Below are 16526 nucleotides of genomic sequence, written 5' to 3'. Positions count from 1 at the left end.
ATAAAGCAATAAATTTGAAAGAAGTATGCAAGTCCTTGCCCTATTCCAATGGTTTGAACTTTGATCAATAGCCAAGTCACATTTATTGATAGGCTCCACCAAGATTCATGTGTTTTCCCATCTTGCACCCAAAATCTTTGTCTTTCCATAATATATTTACTACTCAAGAATGCAGTTTTCCTGCATTTTCTTTTTACTCATAGCCACTGCTAGTGAATAGACAAAAAAAACAGCGAGACTCTGAAGAAATTATGAAAACCCGTGATGTAATGGTTTGCAAAAAGTAAGAAACTCTCAAGCTTAGAGGCCTTGAATTTCAAGCGCTCTCTTAAAACATTAGAGGGCACCGTATTGCACCGATGATAATGTCGGACTCTCATTACACAGATTCACAAATACACCCAAACTCAATACATATAGAATTTTCCCAAGAAATTGTTTCACACTAAAATGGTGGGAAGACATGACAAGGAAATCCAATTCAAACCCACATCCAAAATTGAAAAGACAATTATTGCTGAAAGATATTTATTTTGCAATTGGTTATCAAAACATAAATTACTTAGGCAACTGCAGTCTCAACTACAACCACTCTGTAGTATGTCCTTTTGGCTCTTTCAGTATGACTCCTAAGTCCTAATAAACCATAGTAAGTAGCATGGATCCATCCACCCACGTCATATGGGAGTTTGTCATGAAGGATCTTTCCCTGGAAACTGCTGGTTGTAACATTGTTTATCCAAGGGAATACTAAATCATTGATAACATAATTAACTTATCATATATATACATAATATTTTATTTCATTGTTGTGAAGGGCAATAAGGAGCATGCTTTTTGTCTAACACCACAAAAAATGTAATGGCACAACCTTATTTACATAAAAAAAAAAAAAATCAGAGCATGAGTTTCCAATCCATGTTACAAATGCATTAGCTTCAATTGTAAATATACCTGTCTAATGCCATATTTCTTGTTTGTCCAGAACCAAGGCTAAGCACTACCAACCATTTCTTAGTTACTTCATTACCACCATGAGAAACATGTACATCTATGGTGTATAGCTTTGTTGCAGGGCTTGAGCTATTAAACAACCTAGATATTTGAAACTTTCTCCATTTCTTTTCTGGAAAAGGATTCCTCAATACAGAAGATGACGGATCAATATGAACAGAAAAATCTTGGCATGGCTGCGAATTTGGCTCTTCCCATGTTGATAATGAGACCTGAAGTCAATAGATGATAACATTGAAATCAGAATGTGCTGGAAACATGAGAAAAAGTCAACAATATCAAGCATAATGTAGTAGATAACAGAATTAGTCTTTATCCACAAAATATCCAAATGGTGTATCCAAGAGGAGCGCATCATTTCCAAGTGTGCAAGAAAATGAAATTAATTAATAATCCCAAGAGATCAGCAGCAGCAGCTCCATGTCAAACTATCACATAGCAAGTTGACTGAGAGAAGATGCACATTCACCAGCCTCAATAAGAAAAAAAATTACAATAGCAGCAGAATAGAAATACCTCAAGAACCGACTTTAAGAATAACAGAGATGATGACGCATGAGCAATGAAATTCTCAAAGATGCCCATTATCCGCTTAGAACCAGACTCAAGACCTTCTGACATGCATTGCAATGACAAGGGCATGCGAATAATAGTTGAATCTGCCGCTGAACATGAAAGTTTCTCATTGATGAACATTGGCTGAAATTGATCTCGGAACCTCTCCATCAGATTAGTTCCTGCATGATTGTTTGATCATGTATATTTGAAATAATCAACTACTTCTACTAAAAAGTTTCTAGATACACAGAAGTGGCATAATAAGATCAGCAGAAGACATCCCAAAAACTGCACAGAGGGATTGAGGGTTTGAAATGTATTCAAATATAATTCAGACAATTGCACCACCATTTTCAGTTGAAACCCCATTCAGATTGTTCGGCGGATGCCACTAAAAAGATCGCACACGAACCTTAGAGAAATAACTGCATTATAAGAATGCATGTGCATGAGAACAAATCTGTTTTCTGGTTACTATCATGTTGCCTGGTAGCTTTTGAGTAAGACAAGGAAAGTTAGGATGTTGAACATTTGAGAAGATCCTTACCAGTCATCAAGGGTTCAAGGATACCTAAGATCAGAGGTATCTATGGAGTGAGTTCTTGTAAGGCAACAGAGGAAATGATTAACAAGAAAATGAATTTTTGGGTAGCATGACATCTTTGATGAACCCACAAGTAGCTAGTAGATGGACTCACCAATCATTGCTGACTAAGCCCTTTGTAATATCCTGGATTACCTTAACTCATCAATAATAGACTGGTTAGTATGCTGTCTTACACTCGTATCCCGCAGTATGGATATTCCTACATATCCAGCATATCTAAATCAGGTATGCAACACCAATATCAACACCACTTGACCAGATACATAGCCCATAAGGTATGTCCATTAAATGAATACATCAACATATATAATGTCTTTATTCATGTATATGAAAGTATACTTTGTGTTTGTGCACCACATAACTTTATGCACCCAAGCTGCAGTAGCACCCACATTAATGAACTATTGAACATAGGTTCAGCAGCTTGACTAGCACATCAATGTGATCCAGCTTCTAAAGCATGAAACAAAGACTCAAAAGACTCACAACCCACTAAATTAGATGTATGCCAAAATAAAGATGAACAGGAAGTGAACAGAACGTGAACTATTACTAAACAAAAAGTGAATAATATATATGATTCCTGGAAGATGCATTCATTGCTTGTGTTTACTACCTCAATTACTATTTGTTTTCATGTCATATCCAACTTAAACAAAAACCTATATTTTAGTATGAAAATAAATTAAAGATTCCTCGTTCTTACAAATAAACATAAACCAAAAAACACAGTTTTTCTTCAAATACAAAAATGATAAAGACATAAAGTTGATTATTGAAAGCATGTGTTAATCTCAAATAATATACCAAAGCTTGAAAATTTAGCTGAAAAGTGTCTAAGACAGATTCAGCTCCAACAGTTTATGGTACTTGACTCAGCAAACTAGCATAATACCAGTTCCAACTGGTAACTATCTAAACATATTTGATTAAAACGAAAGTTTTGGAGACATCTGAACTGAAAATCTTGGTAGATATACAGATCAGAGTAAAAATTGTGGAGATATCTAGAAAACCACATGTAAAAGCAAGAAAAATTCACTTGAACTTCTAAATTGCAAAATTTTTACTGACACATTAATCAAAAGTCTCAGCCAGACATATGCACATCTCATCAACAATTCAAAAATCAAAAGCAGACATGAATAAATTTCATGATGAACAATATGTGAAGTCTAACTGGATCGGTTCACTAGTTGATTTACCCAAACATAAGGAAGTGTTTTTCCCTTTGCCCTCTTGTTATGCCGTGGTGATCCTAGCTATATCTGTTGTATCAATAGAAGAATTAAATCCAAGGTCGGCATATATAATTGTCCTTCAGTCAATTTCCTATTTAGTTTAGTTTGTTACACTTGTTGCATTTAACATCTCATTAAAAAGTTTTGTAGCTCCATATAAACATGCTTGCATTACACAAGGTAACTTAAAATTTAGATTGATGCATATAAGGGGGAGATTTCCAAATTATGCCAAGCATTAAATAACTGATGCATGTGTAGCGTGTTTGTCTAACACATCCATTTCATCCTTGTAGCAACTAAATACAAAAGAAGGGAACTCAATTGCGTACCAAACAAAGAATACATTTTCCCAGACGAAGTCTGACTTGGACTGAGAACTGAACCGTGAGGATCAAACATGTACAAAGCACCACCAGAAGTAATGACTTGGAGATTGCTTATCCAATAACAACTAAGGAGCCCCAAACCATAAGTAAGTGTGGTTCCTTGAAGCTTCCAAGGAGGAAGAAGATGGAGGTTGCATACTTCTTGCATACTCAATGTCACCCCTTCCAGGACAACAGTCACAGCAGGCCCTTGAAATTCACCTGATACATTAACCAATAGTTAGTCTACACTTCTGGTTCTCAAGCCAATGACATGCTGCACAAGATAATTAAGTGTGTAAACAATTGCAGTTAAACAAATACTCAAGACATAAAGTAAGTGCCAATGACATGCTGCACAGGATAATGTTTTAAGTGTGTAAAAACTGCACCTAGACAAGTAGTCAAGAAATAAAGTAACATTAATTGACAGAGAGCGTGAAGATTATTCTGACCTAGATTATGTTGTAAAAGGGACAGCCTGGGATGATCACGTTTGTCAAATATCACATGCAGCTTTGTCGCTTTGCAGCAATCAGCCAACTCTAGCAAATCAAATATCAAAAATTTATCATCCCCATACAGTTCCAGCAATTCATGTACCTTTCCATAATCCATACATGGTAAATGTCTCGTCATATTTTCATTAACCAAAGACATAAACCGAAGGGACTGCAGTCCAAGATGGCCTGCTAGATCATTGCTGATAGTTGGATGTACCAACTTTTTAGCCTCGAGAGCGATTTTATCCATCCAGGGAGCATCATTGTAGACTAGATCTGCTGCACGTGTCAGAACTCCATTAGAGTCAGGCACCAATAGTGAAGTCACCAGTGCATCAGGAGATGATTTATCTGCATAAAAATCTGCTACAGCTTCAAGGACACGATGGACGAAGCTTAAACATTCAGCTGATAACGGTGAACCATTCATATCACATTGCACTCTTTGCAAAACTTGAACATAGTCTAAAAGATCAAAGGAGTCCTTCACACCTAAGTTGGAAAGCAGAACCCTAAATCTAGACAATTCAGAGGGTACAGCATATAAGTAAGGATGATATTTCACTGGCGAGTCAAATGCCAGAGCATTAGGCAAAACAAAGTTGTCACCAATCCAAACCCATGGGACTCCATCCAAAGCAGATTTTAAGACTTCAAAATCATCTTTTCCAACATACTCCTGTAACTTTGAGTAAAGAGTTGGGATCTGCTCCTGTAATAAAGCATCAGGAATCTGTCTTCTACCATCAGACTGCATTTTTGCTTGACAATAGGACTTTGATATTTCCACCAACTGAAAGGACAAAACACTAATATCCGGCACTTTGGACCAACCAACTTTTTCTTGAAGGTACTCTGAAAAGCATTCGCCATCTAGAATTCGAGTAGTGAATGAAACCAGCCACATCTGTGACTTGGGCCTCACCAAATTCGGTGGTGCAACTCGGGTGCTGCAAGCAGACCAAGGTAATCCTTCCACTGGCGGATTAATATAAACAGGACACCAAGAAATCTCAAGTAATTCGGACCAAAATTCCTGTTCTGATTGGTCATAGACCATACTGTGTAGGCAAGTTTGAATATCCAAATCCAACCCACTTGGTGGAGCTTCATATACTTTCCCAGGAGAAACATCCTCTGTTGTAGTTAATTGTTCAGTCTCATGCAGAGAAATTGGATCATGAAGTTTGTTGATACCTTTATTTTCTTTAGTTTTTTCAAGTTCAAAAGCAACAGCATCCAAACAAGCGAGCAATCTTTTTCCACCATGCAGTGCTTCAATATCCTCTGGGTTACAAATAGACACTGACCTGGCACAATCAAGCAACCCTTTAAAGCTCAAGCATGTCTGAAGCCCAAAACTAACCAAAGTATCAAGAGCGTTCGCCTTCAAAAATTCCTCTGAAGGAAAGAAAGTTTCTTTATTCAATAACTTCAGTAAACCAGGTACTCGTGGATCATACAGCCTGCAGGTAGAAAAATATGGGTAAAGGTATACACAAGAATTCAGCTAACATCCATAAGTGCATAGGTAGGTTAAAACTTATAACAATGTACCTATGACTGGACAAAGAAAATGTTAAAAAATATACAGTGCATCAGTGATACATGGATAATAACCTGTAAGGAAACCAAACATTAGCAAATAAGCCTTCAATCAGTAGCTTTCACAAACAAAGGTTTGTTTCAAGTGCTAATGCATGAAAAGGTTACTATTTTGTCATGCATGAAAATTTTCATATATATATATATATATATATATTCATTATTGGATGCACGGAGATGTGTGGATGAGATGGCCCAAGCAAAAAAAAAGGTCAGAATATGAGCTCCATTTATGAGATGGTGAAATGCCCTAAAAAAGAAAAGAAAGACTCCCATTTGTTGAGGATCTCAGCTACACATTTCGACAATCCAAATGACTGAGACTTGGTTGACACAGTTGTCACTACTTTATGCATGACCTCATCTTAGTATAAATCTAACTGATCATTAAAAATGCTTTACTCACTTCTTTAGCATCAGTCTATCACCACTCCATGAGCTTTGCAGTGCACTCTGATTTAAAAGCTTGGCAGTTTCTTTGAAGTCAAAGTCTGGTCAGATATTCAATCCACAACACATGGCCAACCACCTTTAATGCTTTCTCTTTTTCCATTTGTATGTGAAAAGTAACTCAGTTTTTGGAGGCGTTTTCAGGTTCTTCCCAGTCACATCCTGATTCTATCATCATTTAAATATATAAAAAGGTATTCACCATATATTTAATTTCATTAATGTTCACTGCCGCCATATGTTGCATTTGTAGACCTCTACTTTTGCCTAAGCAATGAATATACTTTGACAGTTTCCTGTAAATCTAACTTCAAATTCAACTATATATTAACTAATCTAACTTCCATCCTAGAACCAATGTTTTAATGCTATTCCACAAAATATATTTCTACATTTACACAAGCATCTCCACCATCAGCTTTCCTGCCATCAACCCTCCAAGTGCCCATCCCCACTGTCTCGTAGTAGAACCCAATTCCTTTGCTGAAAGCTTGAAGACATGTATTTCCAGCTGATGTCACTGGTTGTCTGTCTGTATAAAACTATAAATCAAACAAGGAGCTTTATTACTCCTGTTTCACAACTTGACGGCAGATGATCAGGAACTGAAGGCATCGTTAGTGGGTCTATTTCTCTTTTTTTTTTATGTGCATGCGTATAAGGAAAGCCATCACTCTTATTGCACAACTTGAAGGCAGAGGATGAGGAACCGAAGGCATTGTTAGTTGGTCAGTGACAATCAAGTTCTCTCATCCTCTTTTCTCTCAAAGTCACTAGTCAGTTACTAATAAATGGGCCCACTGACAACCCTAAGTTCAATTAATCTATCTGAGTTGGTTTCTACTTTCTAGAAAGTAAATAGAATAAAAATAGAAAAAGATTAGTAACCTGTTGGAAATCAAGATAAACATATAACAATGATCCAAGTAAGAGCCACTGCAGCACATTGTACCTAAAATTGCATCATGAGTTAATTGTTACTGCTGAAGTATAGGCATGATTTCATATACGCATTTTGCATGTTGTGAATATTGTTGAATATCATGCATAAATACATCAGTGAGATGACTAGCAGATTGTGTGGATCCATCCACTACAATTTGGTTTGCTAATGTAACATCGAAGGTGAACAAATCTGGAAAACATGAAACCATATTCTAAGATATACTAATGATAACAAGAGAGACATGGATAGAAAGACCAAACCTAGAAGGAGGTTGCCAAGAACCGTTAGCTGTGAGAACGAAAGGGATTTCTGAAAGTAAAAGTGTACTATCAGAATCTTCTGTAATAAAAAGATTTATATCATGCAGAATTGTTGAGAGGATATTCGGATGCAAGATGAAATCTGACATACGATTCAACAGGTTGTCTTGATAAAACTCAATTTTTGATGGTTCCTTGACATACAGATAACTTTTCAGAATAGCCTTTTCCCTATCAGATTCTGAACGAATGAAGTTGTCATCCATAAGATCCTCATGCAAACCTTCTGGCCTCAGCCATTTAACAGGATTCTGCAAGCTGACAAAGTTTCTACTCCTATATGTTTCAAAGATAGGAAGAGACTTGATTAGATCAATGTGAAGTGGTTTCATTTGATCTCCTTGAAACCACTTTGACTGCAACAGAAAACTTCGAAGTTCACGTCTTTCCCCATCCAATGCACTACCAAGAAGTTCCTCAACCTTGTGTACCTCACCACAAATTGCAAGAAAAGCATTTAAAACACCAGATGCAGACGCATCTTGCACAAAGTCTGACAGCTGAGGGTGATCTATCCCCAAGTCAGACCTCAAAAATATACAACCCACCTTCTGCAACAATGAATACATGTTCTCACTCCACCCATCATCCTTTATAACATTTGAATCTTTAACAATTTGAAAAAGGTAGCCATTCCCAGTAGGCAAGATGGGCCATGGAGCAAATATTGAAAGGTCATTACACGACAACTTTAAATAGGTCCACAACAATCCCATCCAATCCACACTTGGGTGTCCTTGATGTCCTGGGTTCCAAACTACCTGTTTTGTTTGTTTCCACCCCGCTGGTAGGACCTTAATCAAAAGCTCCTCAAGTAAATAGCATGTCAGTGAGGAAAGGCTTGAATCTCCAGCTTGTGCTATTGATTGCAGCTTTCTAAATATCTCCTCTGAAATGCTAAGATCCACTAAAAGATGAGGTACAAAGTCCTTGAGAAGGTCATACTCGTTTTGAGTGGTAACAAAAATTTTTTCACCTTGTCCACGCTTAGTGAAAACTGCAAATTGACCAGTTGCAAGTGGAAGCAACGGTAACCCATACAACTTGTCAGAAACAATTGGTTCTTGTATATCACTCAAGCAGTATTTTAAGGTCAAGATCATTGCATCATGGTTTTTAAATCCACGTTTACGTCGAATCAACAAGGTCCTTAACAGTTGAGGTGTAAGAAAATGCAACCCTGGGCATGATCTCATGAAATGCTCCACAAGCTGCTGAGACACACTAACCAAAGGTAAACCTGCTTCTGAGAGCACTTCTGAAAGTTCAACTGTCTCAGAAAAAGTATAATCAGGAAAAACAGCCTGTTTTGCTGATACCCATTGGCCACCTCTCACTTTGCTATATAGGATATGGAGCTGCAGACCTGTGATGCATGAATAGAATTTCCTCACCATGGATGCCCATGGCTCAGGTCCTACTTCTGTGGGCCAAAATGAAAAATACAAGTCACAGGGGCCTATCTCTTTTGCAATTTCTGCAAGCAAGTATCCATAGGCAGGAGCAGCAACATCTTCAAGAAGGGAAATATTCCAATCAGATCGAACTTTTCCACACCCTGTCATGTCATTACCAAACCAAATGTCCCTTCTGTTTGATGACAACTCAAAGTATGAGTTAATATGAACTGGGAGACCAGTGCTTATGGGCAGTGGGAGAAAGCAAAAAGCACGGCCTTCAAACTTGCTTAATCTCTGAAGTGAAGTTGCTGGCAACTGAAATTGGTGCAGAAGGTTGCCATTGATTTCTCTTTCAGTGCCCAGCCAATCTTCCAGCGCACTTCTGTCACATGAATGAAGATATGCAGCAACACTTGCCCATGGAATGAAATTAAGAGATCTGTTTTCTGAAGTCACAGATAAAACCTTAGCATGTCCACCACCTAAACATTCACTTTTTATCCAGAAATGCAATTTGTCACCAGAAGGAGTTTGCTCGTTTAGTACGACCTTCTCACAGTACCAAGGCAAATCTATGTCTACAACTTTACTCAACTTTTCATAGAACTGGACTTTGTCCAAACTATTCTGCTGTTTTCCATGGATAAAGTCAAGCAATGGGTCTATTGACTGGGGTTTGCTAGATTGTTGGATGTTGTGCCTGGAAACACGATGAACAGGTAACATTTCATGGCTGAGGCCATCCTTCACAAATATTGATATAGTTTTCACATTTCGAAGGAAAAGTAATGTCTCGACAACAGCTTCAGTAAACGATGAAAAGAGTGAGCAGACGTCCTCTGGTGAGTAGCTTTCTTTCTTTATATGGCTACGGGAAGCAGCATTTTTATTTCTTAGAGGAAATCGAAAGAGGGTCCCTGGAAAGGGATGCTTCAAGTCACATCCAAAATGCAAAAATGGAGAAAACTGGTCAGGAAACTGTTCTAAGATAGTTCGCCCTACAAACTTTATTCTCAACCCTGGGTTTGCAGGGGAAATTCCAGGTAAATTACATGCATGAGGGTCAAAAATGACAATGTTTTCTCCAGACACAAATCCAGGGATGTCAGTAAAATGATAAACACAGTTGAATCCAAGCCCAAATCTTCCAATTGTAAAAGGCTTTTCAAATTTACTGTCTTGACCAATTCGTGAAATTGCATGAAGGTCTTGTGGACTAAAGACAGAATCATTAAAACAATAAAGAGCCGGGCCCTGCCAATCCGCCATTTCGGGAGACAAAATTGATGAAGTTCCATATTGAGTTCTATCTAGGAGAAACACCACTTCTGAAGCTCCTGCATCATCTGCATTCTGCACAAGCTCAAACAAGATACCAGGCCCATCTGCATACATTTCAAGTATATGTTTAAGCCTAGTTGTCAAGGCCTCATGCTGTCCAAAAGCTTCAGCTACATCAGACAAACCCAAGTTCATTGAATCTGCACTTTCTGCAAGTAGCAGCCTACGGAGAGACCGCACGCCAAATCTCCCAGCAACATCATTGGATATGCTGTTATGCACAAATTTGTAAAGCTTTGATTTTGCAGTTAAGGCCATTGAATCTTCCTCAAGTGAACCATTTTCACTGTCAAGTAACCAAGGAGCATCATTGTACACCAGCTCACTTGCAAGCATTAATCTTGATGACACATTGGGTAAATAGGTCAGAAGGTTCTGATCCTGAAATTGAATCTCTGCAAGATGTTGCACAACCATAAGTGCCACTCTGAGCTCTTGTTGGTTCAGTGGCTTTCCAGCATTTCTTGTGGCCATTTTAGAAAGTATATTAGAATAATCAGCAGGCTTCAATGTTTCCCTTATTCCTAGCTCCAAAAAGAAGTCCCTAAAGACAGCCAAATCAATAGGAATAACACGTACATAAGGTGCCAGATGGAAAGGACCACTTAAAACTACTTCGTCAACTGTTGCAAACCCATCTCCCACCCATATCCAACGACTCCCTTCAAGGATGGCTCTCACAATATCCATCTCATCCTTGCCAATCATGGCCATCAATATTGCATATATTTTTGGCATTGCTAATGCCAGTTCCTGTCGAAGAATCTGATCAGTCACGTTCTCATTGTTCTTTCCCAGTTCAAGTAGTTGGGCTGCAATTATGTTTCCCCCAGGAGGACATGACCAACCGAGACCAACAGATAATGAAGTTGAGGAGCATCCTCCATCTAATATACGCATGCTTGCTGAAACAAGCCACATGTCTTCTTGTAAGCGGACCAGCTTGGGTGGAGCAACTGTTGAAGTTGCACTAGGCCATGGCAAGGCTGCATAAGGAGGACTAGCCATAACAGGGCACCAGCTTATCATCCTGAGGTCATTCCAAAATTTTGCCAAATTAGTTTCTTGAGAGGTGGAAGCAGACTTGAATGTCATTGCAACCTTTGAAAGCATTTTGTTGAGTAACAGTGGACTATTATTAAGTAACCATTTGTTCGCATTTACCTCTAGGTATGAAAGAAGCACCTTGCCCCTTGAATATGCTTTCATAGGATCAGCATGCATCAACAATTCAATCTGGCGGGCACTTTCAACAACTGCATCAAGAGATACAGACGTTTGCAGGCCCAAACTCTGAAGCATGTCTAGCACTTCAGGGTCCTGAAATTTCCCACAGGGAAAACTGCCTGAATCTTCAAGAAGAGCATATAACTCTTCATTGCGTGGATCATAAAGCACCTGAGGACACTTGAGATTTTCACTTAGTGTTGGGACAAATTCCAAGCTCCTCAAGGTTTCTCTAAAAGATGGATCCTGCACACAAAGTTGAGGCAGATCTTGCAAAATTGAGAGCATCAAAGAATCTCGAACCTCAGGCAGCAGTTCAGCAGTCCTTGTCAACACCTTTTGCTTGTAAAATAAAGCTCTTTCCATACGTTGAATCCCATAATATCTAGACAAGATGTCTTCTTCACTGTTTGACAAACATTTAATGAACTCATTACCAAGAAGGCAGTCAGCAACACCAAGGGGTGGTAGGAACTTCCTAGACCATTCCAGATCCGAAAATACACAAAGATCAGTGGATCCTTCACTGTAAACCCTATACATTGGGATCATCCTACACTTGTTGATGTAAGACTTTGAAACTCCATATCCAAGGTACCACTTTGGATCAAGAAGATATTGCCGAAGTTCATCTTTCTCAGCTGGACTAAATTTTTGAAATATTGTCAGCAAGCCCTCACAGCTTGAAGTAACTGCATCAAAAATTGCATCCAAAATGCCAGCACCGTTTGCTTCATGAATGTAAAGAGTCAATTGGGGATGCCCTATTTGGTACTCGGGGTTTAGTATTTTACACCCAATCGTAACTAGGATGTTCTTCAAAGTATCAGATAGATTTGCTGCATTTGTCAATCTTGACGTTTCAGAAGCTCTGCATAAATGTCTAGGTAACACTGGAAATATTGGCCACTCATGGAAGATCGACAGGTCATCACATTGTTCTCGTAGATACTGCCAAAAAATCACAAACCAGCAAGCACTGGGCTGGCTTACATTGTTTTCCGGTTCAAATACGACAATATCCTGGCATTTCCATTCATAAGGCATAAATCTGTCCAAGAAATGAAGGAAAAAATTGGGACTGAACAAACCAACATTTGCCCCAGAAGTTTTTGCAATATTGGACAATCTACTGAAGAGATCAAGCGGAATATTTCGGTCGATCAGAAAATCAGTAATTTGGGCAAGCAACTCATATTCTAAATCATTACCTATAAAATAAGATGGCATACTGCTGGACTCTGAAAAGATTCCAAACTCTCCACTTGCTAAAGGCACCAATGGCAGCCCGCAAGCAAGCTTTCCAACATCAGCATCAATCAGATCATCAAGACAGTACTCCAGCAAGACTAACTTGTAATCTCTAGGTAATGCCGTCAAGCACATTGCCTGCTTAAGAAAGTGGCGTACTGTGTTAGGTGAAACTAAACGCTGATGAATCTCAGCAGCATAATTGAATAGCATGTCAACCAGGGAATTTGACAAACTAACAACTGGCATCCCCTGGAGAATGAGAGCCTCATAAAGCACTTCGCTCTTAGCAAAGCCTCTGTCATGAATAAAAGCTTCAGATAGGGACATCCACTTCCCACCTTCAACACCAGAGTAGACAACTGGCAAGTTGACAATGTGCCTATAAATTTGTTGCACCAAAATATTCCATGGTTCATCAAATGAACCATATGGCCATAATGAATAATATGCCTGTGTAGGACCCATAAACTTCCTGACAGAGAGCAGCAACTCGTTAAAAGCCACAGAAACAACATCCTCCAGTAAAAGCATATTCCAATCAGATCGAAGTTTTCCACCCCTATCCATGTCAGCCCCAAACCAAATACTTCGCCGATTCGATGAAAGTTCAAAATAACCATTGACTTGCACTGTCAATCCTGTCCTTATTGGTAAAGGCAAGAAACAAAATGCACGACCATCTTTAAAAGAGTCATCCTGACACAAGTAGATTTGATGTCAAGCTCTAGTTGAGGTCAAACCATAACATTTTAACATCTTTGAACGGCAAAGTATGCTTAACCTTAAAGCATATTTGACACCGCAAGGATATAAATGAACTGTAAGATTGACAATTGTCTGAAGAATTTAAATTAAAATACATGTTAAACATGAAACAGGAACAACCAACCATGAAAACATATATAAATTTGAAGTTCCAGCTAAAAAAAGGTAGTCCAACCCACCTCAGCCAATCCATCTGTAATACATGCTGCAACTGCTGCCCAGGGCAGAAGGTGTAGACCATGTTCTTTTGCTGCATTTGCTGCAAAGATGCCAATTCTGCTTGATGAAGATGCCATAGCATTTACAATATAGAATGTGTCTGTCCTCTTCTCCAGGCTAGTTCCACAAAGTCTCTCTCTTGAAAAGTTCAACGAAAAGGAATCTATCTGGTTAGTTGAGGATTTTACCGACTTAGACAATCTCAAAATTGCCTGACGATGAAAAACTATGTCATTAGCCGGTGATTGAATAAAGCATGAATATAGCTTCTGTGGTTTAATAGCATTAGCATCCCAAGTATACATTTCTATGGATGTAACACTCTTAAGAAAAAGCAGTGAAAAAACAGCCTCATCATAGAACTGATTAAACATGGAAATGATGTCATTTTCAGAATACACCTGCTTGGAGAGCTTACTTGTAGCTGCCTGATCAGCACTTCTCAAAGGAAAACGGAATAATGTTCCACTGAAAGGCCTCCGCATGTCACAGCCAAAACCACAATACGGTAAGAACTGATCACTGTAAAGAGAAATAGCAGAGGAACTAACATAATCCAAACGTTTTCCTGGATTAGCAGCTGAGACATTTGGAAGGTGTATCCCCTGCGGATCAAATAATACCACATACTTCCCACTCACAAAAGAAGGTAGATCTGTGAGGTGATAAACTGAGTTGAAGCCAACCCTGCCAAAAAGAAAGAGAGATAAAGACATAACATCCATTTTGCTAAATTTACACAAAACAAACATGATAAAATATGAATATGTATATGAAATGCACCAGAATAATGATAGAGAAGATCCCAAAAATCACACTTTTTATGGAATATTCGGAAAAGCAATGCACCTGACCAAAAATAGATGCTCAATGCTAAATTAAAAGGCCAGTAATTGCTCTCACAACCCAAGATAAACTGACGATCATAACAAAATGTACAAAGGTTTTGGCATCAAAAACCACAACTATTACGTCCCAAGACATATCAACTATCATATTCAAAGGGTGCAGCGTTATGGTATCAAAGAATAATGCTACTCTTTTAGCAGCATATCAACTATCATATTCAAAGGATGTGGCATTACGGTATTGGTATCAAAGAATTACGCTACTCTTTTAGCAGCTAATCTACCACTGAGGATGCTTGATTAATTTTCCTAGTTATGGATCCCGTAAGCACTACTCACTTCCAAGCGAGTATCCTAATCAAGGAGCTATAGTTGTCATTTAGGTTGTTCGAAAAGAATTTCACTGGTGTACTGAACTTCGATGATGAAGATGACATTCATTTCACCAGATATACTGCAGTAACTATAACCTTCCCATTAAAACTTTTAGGACCATGACTTAATTTGAAGAATAGAACAGCGGCTACTGCAAAAAGGAGGACGATTGGCGACTGCTGCTGCGTCTGTGTACATCAGTAGCAACGACGAGATATTGACTACCCTATTGCAAGTGTACGTCAGGCCTTGTCCACTTCCCAGTACAGAAACGACCGATAACTACTGTATGTGAAGCTGCTTATAGAACCAAATCACTTTACATCCAGCTAGAGTTGTCCCAACCATAGGAAGGAACTTACCCGAAACGCCCGGTTTTCCATGCCTGCCCCTGCTTCTTGCTGTCTCCTATCCGAGATATGCTCACGAAATCCTCCTCTGAGAATACTGAATCGTTGTAAGCAAGCAACGCCGGGCCCTGCCACTGCGCCAGACTCTCCGACAACAATGAGTCGATTCCATGCACCCTGCGGTCCAGACACAGGCATATCTTCGTAGCGCCGGCGTCGTCCGCATTCTGGACCAGCTCCTTCAGCACGGTCGTCCCCTCAGGATAATTCACCAGAACCTCGCGTATCCTTCGCGTCAAGTCGACTTTCTGGCCGAAATCCTCCATGAACAGCGAGCCGCTCCCTTGAGAGTCCATCCCGCCTTCGCACCTCCGGCGGATCCGATCGGCCCAGCGCCCTGACCAAACCACCTCTCGTGCATCCACGTAAGAGAAAATAAAATCTCTCTCCCGTCTACGGCAAAACCGATGGCATCGAAATCCCGAAAACAACACTAGAGATCGTCATCGATCGCGACGAACCACATTGAGGAAAAACGAGCAAACCCTAGTTTCCCAAAAGACGATATCATCAAAGAATTTTCGTCGCCGTTAGAGCAGGACTCGCGTGGGAAAGATTCCGTACATGCAGAAAATTTCGCGGCAAATTGTCGGTCTACCTCCGCCACCATCCAATCGTTTCTTTCAACCGTCCAATATCCCGAATACGAGAGGTCCTGGGAGTCGTCTCCCGAGGCGATTCCCTCCAGAGGGAGACCCGAGATCGACGAGCACGGGAAGCGAGGGACGGGTCCAACAGCCCGCCAACGGCGAAATTTATCGGCCATCACAAGATAGAGAAAAAGGAAAAAAATCTCTCTCTCCCTCCCTCCCTCCCTCCCGTGGTTGTTTCGTCATCAACCACCGACATTACGGCTATCGCCCTTTTATCTCTTTGCGACTTCCAATCTCTTAATGACGAAATACGGGGGCGGAGTTGGGATTTTGCTTTCGGAGACTCCGAGTCTACCACCCACTAAATAATAATTTCTGAATTTATTAATTTTTAAAAAAATCTTTGTTTTTTCAAAAAAATCAATGGCTCCTACTTGCCCTCCTTTCTCCAGTTTGTCAGATCGAGAAAATGTAAATGTATG

The 16526-nt window shown here is 39.4% G+C and overlaps 1 protein-coding gene across 4 annotated transcripts in view; it reads right to left on the bottom strand.

The window, feature by feature from the left end:
• The window catches only part of LOC116261037 (uncharacterized), a 28852-nt gene extending 12613 nt beyond the window's left edge, over positions 1-16239 (bottom strand). For 2 of the 4 annotated variants that reach the window (XR_004174232.2, XM_031639624.2), the window contains exons 1-7: positions 15404-16239; positions 13779-14505; positions 7553-13530; positions 4244-5757; positions 3753-4010; positions 1531-1751; positions 955-1226 (exon numbers count right to left, since the gene is read on the bottom strand). Coding sequence is in view for 3 of the 4 variants with exons in the window: in XM_031639624.2 (XP_031495484.1) it covers positions 955-1226; positions 1531-1751; positions 3753-4010; positions 4244-5757; positions 7553-13530; positions 13779-14505; positions 15404-15747 (9314 nt within the window). In the remaining variant the exon portion in view is untranslated. Of the gene's footprint in view, positions 1-954; positions 1227-1530; positions 1752-3752; positions 4011-4243; positions 5758-7552; positions 13531-13778; positions 14506-15403 lie in introns of those variants that run through there. The other 2 variants (XM_031639625.2, XM_031639626.2) reach the window with 2 other exon arrangements.
• Positions 16240-16526: the final 287 nt, after the last annotated feature.

The sequence above is a fragment of the Nymphaea colorata genome, chromosome 9 (assembly GCF_008831285.2).
Source record: "Nymphaea colorata isolate Beijing-Zhang1983 chromosome 9, ASM883128v2, whole genome shotgun sequence".
Classification (NCBI taxonomy): domain Eukaryota; kingdom Viridiplantae; phylum Streptophyta; class Magnoliopsida; order Nymphaeales; family Nymphaeaceae; genus Nymphaea; species Nymphaea colorata.
This window is presented reverse-complemented; position numbering and strand designations above follow the sequence as displayed.